Here is a 15,187-nt window from a genome sequence, read left to right as displayed (position 1 = left end):
GAACACATCAATACTGTTAAAAAGACTATCATATAAAGTGTTTCGTTTTTTGGTTTAATTCCGGATATTTTGTTCCGTATTTTCGTCCCTAAAATTATGTGCATATTTTAATGGCGGACAGTGAAGATGGTAAGTGACAGTTGGAAGAATATTCTTTAGGCCGCCTAAATGTTGAACTTTATACTCTGCTTTGCATAGGCCTAATTGACTGCACATAAGAACGATATTTTAACAAGAATGGTAATTTAGTGTTGCAAGTTGTTATTTTGAAATGTAGATTTATGAATGTGAAAACAATGAAATATCTGAATCAAATTCTCAGTTTGATCCATCTGCCATTCCCGACAAATGTTTCTACCAGACATGTCCTCTGCCAACCAGACATGTTCTCTGCAAGAGTATCAAAATTGTTGCGAAAACATTATCCATCAAAAGTGAGAAGCGCCATTTTAGTCATGACCACTCGGAAATAAAAACACAAAAATTTCAAATGCATATGGCCACAGATAATTTGTGTTTGAATTTTGATGAACGCAAAAGATTCCAATTTTGTGGATTTATTTGTAGAGAATATCTTTCCGACGGGCCGCTTTGACCATAAGACTGAATATTGTTGTACTACACGGAGGTTGTCTTATTGCATATGTATAATCAGTATTTTTACTGCGTAAACTAACAATATAACATGTCCCCTCAGCATTAAAGCCATTTTTTTTTGTCTCTGTGGAGTATAACATATAGATAGATAGATCAATGTTTATCAAGTATTTAAACACCAAATGTGACTAACTGTTATATACGGACACATATTTGGCAAGCTATATGTTAGTAAATTAAAATACATGCAATGTCGTCACATTTATAGTATAAATATAAACAAACAAGTCATGTGATTGGTTGTAACTATCTATACACACCTAATGAACAACATAAAAATGAAAGACTTTTATTAGTTAGCAACTCATGATGAATTTCCAGTGATTTTGTAGAATTTGGTACTTGCATCCGTCTATGATGGTTTGACAAGAATATTATTAATCTCTAATAACAAGTCCACACCACATGTCTCCCTTTCGACACCAGAAATATGTATATATATACATGGGAGCATTCCATTAAAAGAAAACCTGGGGCCCTAATCTGTATCACATGATTGTTTATCGTAAGGAATACATGCATTCATATATCGTATAAATAGACACACACTATAATTGTTACTTATAAGGGGTATATGTTTATAAAAAATAAAATAAAATGGAAATAGAAAAATCAGTTATGGAATTCAAACTCTCTTCATTGAGTATTTATTTGTATGTGCATGAGATAATCTTGACCAGTTCTGACTTGTTTGTTTACATATTGGTCTTATATATATAAATAAGGTAATATTTGATTAAATAGCCAAGTCTGCCTTTTAACACAGATTTGCCAGTGCTCAAGTACTGTACATGTTTATTATAATCTGTTTTTCAGTGGGGGGGGTTGTTGGTCGTTCATTCTATATGCAGTTTCCACAGAAAATACTTATCTTTGTTGGATAGGTACACGATGTTGTGGTTCTATTTACGATTTTGTTATGGTTTGGTTATCAACTCACAGTCAATCAGATGGCAGTGCAATATTTTCTATTGTTTTAGCCCAAGTTTAGATCTAGAACTTACCTGTACACAGTAACAATGTTACCTGCCTGTACACAACGAGTGTATGTCACCAATTTGACGACTATAGTATCATTAATATCATTAATATCATTAATATCATTAATGAGAGCTCTAAGCTACATTGGTAAAAAAAAGTTTCATTAAGATATAGCTGGCAATTAAACTAGGTTGGGATCATGAGGTCATGGAACAGGGAGAATATCAAACTTTTAGTTAATGCTGTGACGTATATCAAAACAGTAAGTGTTTAACACTAGTGGTATATTGTATATACATTGTGTGTGTATATGCTGCTCTGTGTCCAATAAGTATAGGCACTTGTCAGTCCATTTTCATAAAAAAATACCATTTACCCACTCGGACAGAGATACATGTTATTTCTGTTTCAACTTCTCACTGGAAATATGCATACCCCTAGATCTCCTGACCTCTAATGTACCTTGTGATTGCAAAATAACTTTATTTTTGCTCCAAAAACTTGTATCCTGGTAACTACCAGGCATTGTTGAGTTAGCTATATAGCTCTCCAATTAACTCCCGATCTTTATTGCCAGCTGTTGGACTTATGGTCGAGATACAATGTAGATTCTTTATTTCAGGCTGACTTCCTGAAAGGTTTGCCGTCCCACAATGAGAGCAATTTTACCAAGTTCCACACAGATTCCAGCTGTAAAGTTGGAGTAAGTACAATTGTTTGACAGGCACACATTATTTATACTGCAATAGATATAAGCCTGTGTCAGGTAAGACCACCCCCCCCCCAAGGCTTCTTTGTGGATAAATACTGTGAGTATTCAGTAGTATGTAATTGGTTATTATTGGTAAAAATATAGATGAGATCTATGTCAATTTTAAAATTTACGCAGTATCCATTGGTTCCAAAGTGTTTTTAACTCACTCACCCCTGAAGACACGTTTGAACTCTTCCAGTTCAAAGGTTGGAATAGTTCATAATGAAATTTCAGGGGTGAATGAGTTAAAGTGAAGTATTCTTATATTTTGCAAAGAAATTAAGATGATAAAAGTAGAAAAAGAAAGGCGTACAGTGTATATCCTATCATTAATTTTTATATGTATATGTATACATAATTATCATACATTAAAATATCAAATATTTTGTATAAAACATTGAATGGATTTTACATATTGGTACAAAGTGTTTCTGACATAAAATTGAAAGAAACCAATCACATTTATTTTTCATTTAATTTCTTTGTTCACAGGTTCGGAAACCTGGAGTGTATATTTCCACAAAAGATTTTCCATCAGAACAAGGTAAGGACATTTAAAGACGTAATACAAAGTCAAAAGTAAGTACATTGGTTTACTTTTAAAGTCTAACATAGTTGGTAATCTCCTCGTGCAACAGTTGGTTATACAATGAAAATTGTGGGCAGCATGTCCATTTATTAAGAGCAAGAATAAGTAACAGACTTAACTGAAAATGTGTGTGCATCAGCTATGCAAGATTTTTCAAGTCTTATTGTTAAAATAAGGGAATTTTATGCTATTGCTTGGAGGTTCCAACACAACCTACAACAAATTCCTTTCCAAAGTAAAAACACTTTTTTCTTGTTGAAAAACATGACTGATTTGGTTTTATTGTAATGTTTCAAATGGTTTGACTAATCAGACCAGATTTGTTTCTTTTTGAACTAGGGACAAACCTCGAGATCTGACATTGTTTTCCTGCAAATCTGACTTCTACACAATACTTTTCTGTCATTTTGATTTAGTTGTGTGTGAACTAAAGAACAAAGAAACCAAAGCAGGGTATTTTTCGAAATTTAATTATAATAATAAGACATTTGAAAATCTTGAATTGTTAAAAGTATCAAAAGTACTTGAATATAGCATCCTGTTTCTTCCTATATAATCTTCAGTAAGGAGTAATTGGATATTGTATCACAATGTCTTTGTATAGCTAAAAAATGTTGTGCACGATGAGATGATTGATAACTGGCAATGTCTTCAATGCCATCATATTTACAGCTTAGCTGAAGTCTTTGTTTATCTAGTGTATGTGATTCAGATTTTTACTCAATTATTACAACTGACTGTACATCTATGGACTTTAAGGATCCCTGTTCCATAGCACTGTTTTTATACGCTCGTCAAATTTTACGGAAATATTATGGTATGGGGTTGTCCGTCCGTCTGTCAGGCGTAAACTTTCGTTTGTCCGGCAAACATTTTATCGACCGATCTCTTTAAAACTTGGTATAAATTATAATCATGTTATGAAGTTGTGTCTTCCTGAAAAGAATTTTGATTCAGCAATTTTTCCAAAAGTTATTGCCCTTTGTTCATTTCAGTATTTGATTTTGTTGTCCGGAGATCTCCTCCTACATTTTTTGACGGATTTGTTTGAAACTTAGTAGGCTAAAAAATCATGATATGTTGTTGTGTTTCCTTGAAAAGAATTTTGATTCCACAATTTTTGCAAAAGTAATTGCCCTTTGTTTATTTCAGTATTTGTTTTTTGTCCGGCAATCTCCTCCTACATTTTTCAACGGATCTCTTTGAAACTTGGTATACATTATAATCATGATATGAAGTTGTGTCTCCCTTAAAAGAACTTTGATTAAATAATTTTTGCAAAAGTTCTTGCCCTTTGTTCATTTCAGTTTTTGATTATTTTGTCTGGAGATTTTCTCCTACATTTTTTATAGCATGTCAGCTAACCACTCTTAGAATGATGCAGATCTTATTTCAATGTATGAAAGTATATAACACTATATGGCATTCGACGGGTGTATATTGTTCCGCCCCGCGGTACTCTTGTTTCTTTATACAGTAACCTCCCCTTAATGTCATTTTGGATATAACTGGAGCACAGTTGGGCCACTTCTGTAGACCATGTAGCTCAGTTAGTTAGAACAAAAATCATACTACAGGTATCTTAAATCCAAGGTTTGAATCTGGGTCTAGCCAAACTTAATTATTTGTTGCATTCAGGATACTGTTGTTGATAATATTTCGCCTATTTTATCGTCAATGAGCCATACAAGTCCTGCAAAATATGATTTTCTTTTCAGAATTGATTCATTAAAGTTATTGTCTTGCTGGGAAACATAGTATCTAATGCATTGTTACAACTTGGGGCAATGGTACAGGGATCCTTAACCCTTTCACCCCTGTGTGACTTTAGTAGACTCTACCGTGCATTGATATGGATGAGTCCATTATGGTCTACAGTGGTGAAAGCGTTAATTTGTGTATAGAGTTATTTCCCTTGAACCTAAGTTTTGATGCCTGAATCATATTGTCTGATAATTGAATGACATGCTTTAAGTTCTTATATAACTTATCAAGTGTCATCAAATAACCTTGTCCAAGCCATTCATAAGTGATGTTTTATTGTTTGATAAGTATGGTACAGGTCATATATGCATACATTTTGTTTGTACCCTTAAATCAATGTTATATTCAATAAAAAAAATCACAAAACAAAAAACAACTCTTTATTTTTTCTAATATCAAGCAATGATATAAGAAAGTAGTAACAATAGTAATAACAAAACCCGATAAATTAATAGACTGCTGTTGATGTTTGCTTCCAGTAATTACCACAGAAAAGACCAACATTCTGTTACGGTATCTCCATCAACAGTGGGATAAAAAGGTAAGTGAAACTTACAGCTGTCAGACTGTATAAATGTAAGTAATGTATACATGCCTGAGGTTCTCACATTTTTGGTACAGGATCTTCATATTAATTATATGATCTATGTTGAGACGGTTTTTGATAAAGAATGTTCAAAAGTTTTCAGTAATAATAATAATGGCCGAATAATAATTCAAGGTTCTCATATACCGCTTTATCACAACCTAGTTCGTAGGTCGTCTCAAAGCGGTTCACAAATTATCATCTGTGGCATGGTTATAGGGCCTTTGCAACCAGCCAATATCTTTCTCAACTCATTGGGGAGCATACAGCTGGTGCTGCCATTTCAACGCTCACATTCAATAATTCTAGCACTGCCCAACCACATACTCATTTACCGCTGAGTAGACTGGAACAAGCGTAGTAAAGTATCTTGCTCTAAGATACAACACAGTGCTGTGGCATGACATGAACCTGCAACCCTTCGGTCTCGAGCCCGGTGTCCTACCACTAGACTACCGTGCCTCCCAACAGAACAGTACAGGATGTTTAATTTTTACACATCAAGCTTTTCTAATTCTTTTATTACAAACATCGTGTATTATTTTGGGATTTTTGTTTTCGTTACAGAATGTCAGTAAGAAAAGGGATTCTAGTAAAGCCAGTCTAGATTCTTCTGAATCTACAAATTCTCCTTCAACCAAAATGCCACGATTAAATTCGCAGGACGAGGGATCCTAATGGATGATGTATGTGTGTGACTGGCCAAGCACAGCATTTCTTACAAATCAACCTGCTATTGGACATTACTGAAGTGGAGAAGCCATTACATTGAAGATACAAGGCTTTTCATTGGCTGATTTTTCAGAGAAGAGATGTAGTTTTATGGATGTACATGATCGACGAACAGTTGTCATGATAGTTTTAATTTTACTTTGATAAGTGTATATATATCCATGATGTATACATCCTGTAGTTTTCAGATTTTTTATGAACTATTAATATTAAGTGATATAATTAGTTGTATTTACACCTTCTCTGAGGATCGTAAGATTTCAAACTGAAAATCTGTAAGTAGAAAAGCAAAGCTGTAATATCTATCAAGTCATGTAAAATCATTAATATTTAACTATCACCATCTAAGTAAGGAAATGCTGTTTTGGTAGCTTGGTGTCAGAGGTCAAATTGTGTTGGGTATATGGGTTCTGTTGGACAGATGGGTTCTGTTGGACAGATGTATATGACAAATGGTATCTTTTAAATGGGTGTGTGTATGCCAGTAGTGTTTGTTGGTAAAGATGGATCTGTAGAACAGATGGTGTCTGTCAGACATGTATATATGTACTGTATGATAATGGTGTCTGTTAGACAGATGGTGTTTGTCAAACAGATCCATAGCGGGTAAAGTAAGTCCTGGGTAACGACTGTTCCCGACTGGAAACCTGTAGGGTTATTCCAGGGTAATGACAGGTAACCAGTAGAGTTAGTCCTCGGTAATGACTGTTCCCATCTGGTTACCTGTAGGGTTATTCCAGGGTAATGTCTGGTAACTAGTAGGGTTAGTCCTGGGTAATGACTGTTCCCATCTGGTTACATGTAGGGTTATTCCAGGTTAATGTCTGGTAACCACTAGGGTTAGTCATGGGTGATGACTGTTCCCGACTGGTAACCTGTCAGGTTAGTCCTGGTTAATAACTGGTAACCGCTAGGGTTAGTCCTGGGTTTGACTGATCCAAACTGGTAACCTGTAGGGTTATTCCAGGGTAATATCTTGTAACCTGTTGGGTTGGTCCTGGGTAATAACTGGGTACCACTAGGGTTAGTCCTGGGTAATAACTGGTAACCACTAGGGTTAGTCCTGGGTAATAACTGGTAACCACTAGGGTTAGTCTTGGGTTTGACTGATCCAAACTGGTAATCTGTAGGGTTATTCCAGGGTAATATCTTGTAACCTGTCGGGTTAGTCCTGGGTTTGACTGATCCAAACTGGTAACCTGTAGGGTTAGTCCTGGGTTTGACTGATCGAAACTGGTAACCAGTAGGGTTATTCCAGGGTTATATCTTGTAACCTGTCGGGTTAGTCCTGGGTAATAACTGGTAACCTGTCGGGGTAGTCCTGGGTAATAACTTGTAACCGCTAGGGTTAGTCCTGGGTTTGACTGATCCAAACTGGTAACCGTTATGATTGGCTACCTAGTCCTGTGTGTGTCAGTTCGATGTGTTGGACAACTTTGTGGCATCTATCAGTAAAATAAATGACGAATGTGTCTGAAAACCAGAATCTACTGAGCCTACACTGTAGGGATCACATTATACAATACTACCTGTTTTTTCACTGAACTAGGATCAACTCAAACTATTAATGAGTGCAAGCCAAAAGGAGGTACACGTTATGCAAGGAAATAACTGCTTTTCTTTGACAGGTTTGTTTATATCAGATAAATTTTAATTGTTGGTAAAAAAAAATGTTCACTTGGTTAATGTATGAGATTTGATTATTCACGGATTTATTTGACAGGTGAGTTCCCCACTGTGTGGGCGTAAGTTGGTGTAAAAGTTCACTGTAAAGCCTACCTTTAGTATGTAGGATAAATGATGTAAACATCTACATATATACAAGAGTAAGGTTGGCATATTTCACTTACAAAATTCATTGTAAATTTATAAATTCAGACTGCATGACTAAATTCTGGAAGGAAAAAATATTAAATGCCAAAGATGATTGCTATTCCCAGGTGTTTTAACAGAACTGTCCAATTATGTAGGCTTTTTAGTTTTAATGACTGTAGATCACTTATATTCCATGCACACTGTCTAGATTTTGCTGATTGTCATTTTTGTACTTGTTTTTGAGGAGATTAAATCATATTTCACTCAACATGCATGTTTTACACATAAGAAATTGTTCACAAACAATATTGATTAATTCAAATTTACATGAAAAAATTATCTTTTAAAACATAAGTAATAATTAGAACAAATCTGTTAATCCATGATTAATCATAACACATGTGTAGTTTCTTTAAACATGATATGAGATGGGTCATGGACAATTTATAGGTAGAAGTGCTTAAGCTTTACAAAAAGGTGATGTATGAATTATTCCGGTGTTTGTGTATGAAAAGAGATAAACAAATTTGAAGACGAAGACAGATAGGCTGTTTTTGTGTGTAAATCCATTTTTCTGCGTCAATACGCCTACATGCATGGCCATGTGTAATGATTTTTCTTTTTTTTGTGATTTTCATAACAGTTTTAATTCATATGCAATATATATCGTAGTTAGGAAACTTACACAATTTGGACCAATTCATGGAGTTGAACCTCAGCGAGTAAGTGCTTTTGTAAGCAATTGTAAAACGAAACACTAAGGATACATGCTACCCAAGACATATCTGTAAATTAAGTTATCTCCCCTCAATTAAATTATTTATCTCCCTTGAACACTCAGTTTAATAGCAGGAAAAAATCTGTGTATATGCTTTGTATACACATGACATGTGTCGTCAATTAATTAACAAAATCCAAATTACTACTATAAGATTATTTTAAGGTTTTTTGTTGAGTTCGGAACTCTTTTGGAAGAGGAGATTCAGTCCCAGTAAAAATAGCATATATCCTTAACATTTTGTGAAAAGAAAAACATTTCAAGAGTTGAACAGTGCTGAATACAATGTCCTGTGTCCAGTCTGGTGTGTAGGTACCTTTTGTGATGATTCAGTATAACTGGTCAAGATGAAAATATTGGAAATTGTCCTATGAACCAATGTCCCATTCGGTGTTGTAGTGTTAACCCTTTCACCCCTATGTAACTTTAGTAGACCCTTCAATGCATTGATATGGATGAGTCCATCATGATCTACGGTGGTGAAAGGGTTAATATTTTTCCAACCTACCAATTAACATGCATCAAACTACAGAAGACTTAAATAAAGAAGTTTCCTTGTTTCATTCTTTATAAGACATCATGTGAATGACCGTATCTATGTGGCAGTAAATGTCGGATAATAAACCTACCTGTACCTGTATCTGTTGCAGTTCAGTAGAAAAGCCAACAAATGTTATTTCACTGTCCTGTGATAACCCTAGCTAGAGATCATTTGTTGGCCACTTAGCTTATTGCAGGATAATGATGATAATGAATTTGTTGAAAATCATCTGGTATAATCACTTTTATGATTGGCTCCGACATTCTGATATACCAGAAAATTAATGTACAATGGACTTTTATGTTTGGAAACCAAAAATTATTTAATATTTCCAAATTTTCTGATGCAAAAAAAATTTGAAATTTGAGCAAAATTGATGATTTATTACTTCAGGCAATACAAGATCTGTTAAATACTCCAGTGTTTTGTATAGAATTTAGTATTTTGATAAGAAACAACACGTAGAAATTATGTCGGATGTGTTTTGTAGAATTTAGTCTATTTGTGGGCATTACTTTTTGAGAATGGTTTGTTCAGGTACTGAGTTCCATTATTGGGTATAGTTATATTCACTGTAAAGGAGAGTCAATGCCACATGCTTATTGAATATTTCCTGATTATCTTTAAGTTATATGCTATTAACCTTTGTTAAACAGATGGTATGCTATTAACCTTTGAGTCCGTCCTTCACCTCTTGATGTAAAGCCTGTAAAAAGCGCCTCAAACGTTTTTAGCCTTCACCTCTGGTATGATCCATCAAGATTAAATTTACAGTTGCATGCTCCGGTTTGTAATCTAAGAACCAATGACAATAGTGGCATTGTACAGACTTTAGTTTTCAAGTTAGATGGTAAAGTAAGACATGAGGTAATAAGATAAAAGTTTATATAATTAGCTTCAAAATTGGTTAAGTTAAGAAAGATATTTTTTTTAATTTTACATACAAGACCTGCTGGGGGAAAAGCATTTCTTAAGAAATCATCAATTATTCTTAGAAATCATCAATTATAGGAATACATTTTTTTGAAACCGACCTGATGTTTGAAGTATTTAGCTGTGGACTTGCTTATTAGTTTAACTTAAATTAATATAAGTACACATTGTTACCTAGCAACACATTTTTGGTGCTGATAATTGTATATGTTACAAATATGACAGTACAAAACTGTTAACAAGCTGTTTCTTTTGTAACTTCACAATTTTATTTTTCCGTTCATTTCATCTGTATTGGTCAGGAAAAGTTTTGGTTGAAAATCGTTTTTGAATGAAATTATTTGTCATTAAAAAATCTTGAAGGAACACGTTTTTTGGAGGCATATTGATCATATAGAATGCAATGAATAAAATTTGTTGTAAAATTCGTTTATGAATCAAATCTTGGAATTGGTTCATAAACGTTTCCATGTGTTGCAGGTAGGAATGAGTCCAATGTGACCAAATTTATGTTATGAAATTGACATTGATTATGGACAGATTTTAGTGTTCATTGTAATCAGATTCTAATAACTTGAATGACAAGTCAGTCTTTTCACATTTTTTTTTTTTTCAAACATGTTTTCAAATTTGTAAATATATTCTTATCTCGTTACAAATGTGTAAATGTTCATGGCTTTTGTTTTATAGTGATGATTTTAAAACTCAACATGCATTTTGTGTTTGTATTTACTAAGTAAGAATAAACTTTACATGAATTGAAACTTTAACTTTTGTTAATTACTAATCCTTCGTTAAGGGTCCCTGTTCCACTGTCAAGAATTTAATCTATATATTGGAAATTTATTTTTTCCTGAATGACTTTAGCTTTTAAAAAAATAATCTGAAAAGAAAACCATACATGTCATAGCAGAATGTTTATGAAAAAATTATAAAGAAGAAATAAATAAAACATAATCAAAAACTGTGTTCTGAGTGTAAAAATTCAGCGTTGCTAGGTGGGGGTTCGAATCATTAATGTCAGACTTTTGTACTCTTGCTCTAACTGACTTAGCTACCTGGTCAACAGAATTGTCCGGGTCCAAATGTCCAACATGAAATTAAGAGGAGGTTACTGTATATAAAAAATAATATATACAGTGCAGTGGGTCAGGGATCCTTAAGTGAATTACACTTAATTGAACTAGTTCCTGATTAAAAACCAATATAAAATATAGGTGTTAGTTGTACAATAGTTTGATTCCACATAATGTCAATAAATAGCTGTATATTAATTTTGTGAAGCATATTACTTAGTGTTTTACAATGTTGATATATATATATATTGAAAACTAATTGCAAAGGTGAAATATAGATACTGGTTAATTCTCAATCCCATAAAAATACAACATTTCTATATTTTGCATACACAAATTTTGGTTTAATTGTCATAGCATTTGTATTTTCAAACAAACAAACATTAGAAGAAATGAAAATTCATGAAAACTATGAATTTCCATCTAATTTAGTAACTGCCTACTACTTGCATGGCATCTAAAAGCTGATTTCCCTACATTGGCTGTACATTGTACCTCGGTATAAACCCTACAGCTAACGTTGTTTTCGTCTTGGTTTAGTGAGCATTATGGTCTGTGTATAGGAGCTACAGTTATGTAAAAGTCTGTTTCAATGTAATAGTGGTAGATGATTAGAAAATGCTATGTATGATTTATGCATTTTTTTTAGCTATTTGATGAGATGAGGTTCTTGTGCTAAGTACTGTGGTGTAAGGCAGAATTTTATACCATGTACTTCCTGCAATTAATATGGCTGGATATTGTACTGATGAAAGCCTGACTGCTGGCCAAGTTCCAAAATAGGACTTCGTGTTAACACTGGCCAAGGTCAATAGCAGCTGGCCAAGGTCAAAGACAGGGCTTTGTGATAGCACTGGCCAAGGTCAAAGACAGGACTTTGTGTAAGTACTGGCCAAGGTCAACAGCAGAAGGTCAAAGGCAGGACTTTGTGTTAGCACTTGCCAAGGTCAACAGCTGCTGGCCAAGGTCAAAGGCAGGACTTGGTGTTAGCACTGGCCAAGGTCAACAGCAGTTGGCCAAGGTCAAAGGAAGGACTTTGTGTAAGAACTGGCCAAGGTCAAAGACAGGACTTTGTGTTAGCACTAGCAAGGTCAACAGCAGCTGGCCAAGGTTAAAGGCAGGACTTTGTGTTAGCACTGGCCAAGATCAAAGGCAGGACATTGTGCTAAGTACTGGCAAAGGTCAGAGGCAGAACTTTGTGCTATTTACTGGACAAGGCTCACTGTAATAATTTGTGCTAAGCACTGGCCTGGGTCAAAGACAAGAGGTTCTGTTAAGCGCTGGCCAAGTTTCAATTCAGGACATTGTACTACCTAAGTACTGGCCACAGTCAAAGTCAGTTCTTTGTGCGAAGAACTGGCTAAGGTTCAAGGCATGACTTTGTGCTAAATACGCCGCAAGGTCCGAAATAGGACACTGTTCTAAGCACTGACTGACACTTTGCTCAGTACTGGCTAATGTTTTAGACAGGACTTTCTGCTAAATATGGGCAAAGGTCCAAAACAGGCATTTGAAGTAAGCTATGCTTAGCACCACAGAGTTTGAGTATTTAGGGAAGGTCTAAATGGTACAAGACTTATGGTTGAAACAAGAATCTTTTTCTTATCAGATTGTATTTTTATAATGTTATTGTTAATAATCTGTATCTACAATGTTTGTAAGTATGTAGTTATAATCCATTTTAGAGCTTATCTACACCATCTTTTTATGTATAGTATTTTTGATCTGGTAAATTCCTAATATAATGTTTCCCAGTTTGTCTGATTGAAGGCCTGGCTCTTAAATTACATTTGTTTACAAAACTGAAACAGTCATTTAACCCATTCACCCCTAAAGTCACATTTGAACCTTACCGAATCAAAATTTTGGCCAGTCCAGTTTAAATATGTAGGGGTGAATGAGCTTAATTCTCATGTACTTTTGTATATTAACACCGACCATTGTATCTCCTCCTCCACCGAAACACCTTTCCATAAACAAAGTCTGGATATAGTATTCATTGTTATTTATTACATGTATACCTGCTTACAGATCTTACTTGATTTTACACCTTACATTTTCGTCTTAATGTCCTAAATGCTATTTGCCTTTCTTATGCTCTATTAGAAATGTTGAAAGATTCTGTTTCTTATTTCATGAGAGGTTTTTGTATGAATTGCCATTAAATATTTTAAGCAGTTAGAAAGACTAGATGGGAGGACTTTCATTTTTTAAACCAACCCGAAAAAACCCATTTTTGTTGGAATACACACTGCATGACACAATATGAACAATTGTTATTGCTATACTGTTTTTAAAAAGAAACATCACATTTTAAAATGTTTAGTATTTATTGGCCTGAAATGCAAAAAATATAGTTGGGATTAAACTTCATTTATAATAATTGTTTGGAAAAATAGGTTTGTTTTAGTTTGATTTAATTTGAAAGACACTGCTTTTTTTCTTTTTCCACTCAACATACTTGTTAAAATGCGTAGTAATCCTACCAAGGTCTATGATGATGTACCACCCAAACTGCTACAAGGGTACAAACAAGTTAAACAATATTATTACCGTTGTTTGTTTAAGACCTTTTCAAAAGAAGTATTCCATAAAATTCATATGTTGCTATGAGTTTACAGAATTATATTTGTTAGAAATGTGAATATTTGAAAAGAAGAAATTGAGAAAAAAAAAGAAAAAAAAGCAACATGAGGACCTGTACAAAACAGATCTTGTGTAATATCAATCGTGCCATCTTGTCATATAAATTAAAAATTAGTGTTCATTTTATGGGTCACGATTCTGCAAAGCTTATGAAAAGCCTGACAGGGGAAGTTACTCTAAGCCAGAAAAATCCTTTTGGCTGTTTCGTCTTTTAAACTAAGGGAGGATATTCCAGGTCAAAAAATCGTTTGAGTGGAACTGATGCAGTGGTACTATTTACCTTAAGTCTACTACTGGAGAGTAACACGAACCATTATTCTCTATCTACTAAAATCAAATTTGATATACAGTGTTAACCCTTTCTCCCCTATGTAACTTTAGTAAACTCTACTATTTATTGATCTGGATGAGTCCATTATGGTCTACAGTGGTGAAAGGGCTAAGAGATGGCGTACTTGCCTTCTGTAGTGCTGTTGATACCGGTGGTCGGCCTAGTTTGTAACTCTGTATACTCGCCCCAGCTGTATCAGTGTGACGGCCAGTATTGTTCTTCGGAATAGCTGACCAGTATGTTATCTGGGCTTACAAATGTACAGATGTAAAATGTCATAATTTGTATGGAATTGGAAGGGTAATAAAACTGAGAAGAAATTTGATCGTTTGAGACTTATTATTTTCAGTACACATGACAACAGAAACATACTGCTAGTACCTGATTTCCTGATCAAGGTTTTGGAAACATTTCTGATTTCACTTTTTCACCATTTATTTTTAAACCTATGTAAAGCATGGTGTGATATATTGAGTCTAATGACCTATCAACACAACATGATCTCCTGGCAGAAAATGGGCCTAAGTATAGATACCAAGAGAGACAAAAATTAAAAACTCAGAAAAAGTGAATGAAAACAATAGATTCAACCTATTGTAATAGGCGTAGGTTACCTATGTTAGGCTTCAATGTCTCCTAAGCCATGGATAAAGAAGGAAAACAGGATTCTGCAGGGAGACCACTGAAGTCTTTACTTACTCTCAAGATCACAGAGGTCAAGCATGTGAAAAACTTCAAACAAATTGTTCTGAAGAACCAGAAATCCTATAATCATTATATATTTGGCTGAAAGCTTGCTTGGATGGAGCCCAACAAAGTTTGCAAAAAAATGACTGACCTACTCTCAAATTCACTGGGATATACACGTAAAAAAATCAAAACAATTTCTTCTGAGGAACAGAAATGCATAAGATATTTTTAACTGAGCCCAACAAAATTTGCTAACAAAATGACCTTTGTAGGTCAATGAGGTCAAATATGTCATAAAACTTCAAACAACTTCT

General features: G+C 34.3%; 1 protein-coding gene and 1 long non-coding RNA gene across 2 annotated transcripts; both read left to right on the top strand.

Annotated features, from left to right (window-relative positions):
- Positions 1-78: 78 nt before the first annotated feature.
- On the top strand, positions 79-10,894 carry LOC110453728 (DET1- and DDB1-associated protein 1-like). The gene is made up of 5 exons (XM_021502817.1): positions 79-129; positions 2,261-2,341; positions 2,885-2,936; positions 5,225-5,286; positions 5,899-10,894. The coding sequence occupies exons 1-5, from the start codon at positions 127-129 to the stop codon at positions 6,007-6,009; spliced, it is 309 nt and encodes a 102-aa protein (XP_021358492.1). The 5' UTR covers positions 79-126; the 3' UTR covers positions 6,010-10,894.
- Positions 10,895-11,043: 149 nt separating this feature from the next.
- On the top strand, positions 11,044-14,506 carry LOC110453729. The gene is made up of 2 exons (XR_002463305.1): positions 11,044-12,207; positions 12,263-14,506. It is a non-coding gene; the product is annotated as an uncharacterized LOC110453729 (long non-coding RNA).
- The last annotated feature ends 681 nt before the right edge of the window (positions 14,507-15,187 follow it).

This window comes from Mizuhopecten yessoensis, unplaced genomic scaffold, assembly GCF_002113885.1.
Source record: "Mizuhopecten yessoensis strain PY_sf001 unplaced genomic scaffold, ASM211388v2 scaffold7493, whole genome shotgun sequence".
In the NCBI taxonomy this organism is placed as follows: Eukaryota; Metazoa; Mollusca; class Bivalvia; order Pectinida; family Pectinidae; genus Mizuhopecten; species Mizuhopecten yessoensis.
The sequence above is the reverse complement of the archived record's forward strand: the minus strand, read 5'-3'. Positions and strand labels throughout refer to the sequence as shown.

Coding starts and splice junctions, on each gene's coding strand:
- LOC110453728 (XM_021502817.1), top strand. Junction 2,342..2,884: donor ATTCCAGCTGTAAAGTTGGA/GTAAGTACAATT, acceptor CTTTGTTCACAG/GTTCGGAAACCTGGAGTGTA. Junction 5,287..5,898: donor ATCAACAGTGGGATAAAAAG/GTAAGTGAAACT, acceptor TTTTCGTTACAG/AATGTCAGTAAGAAAAGGGA.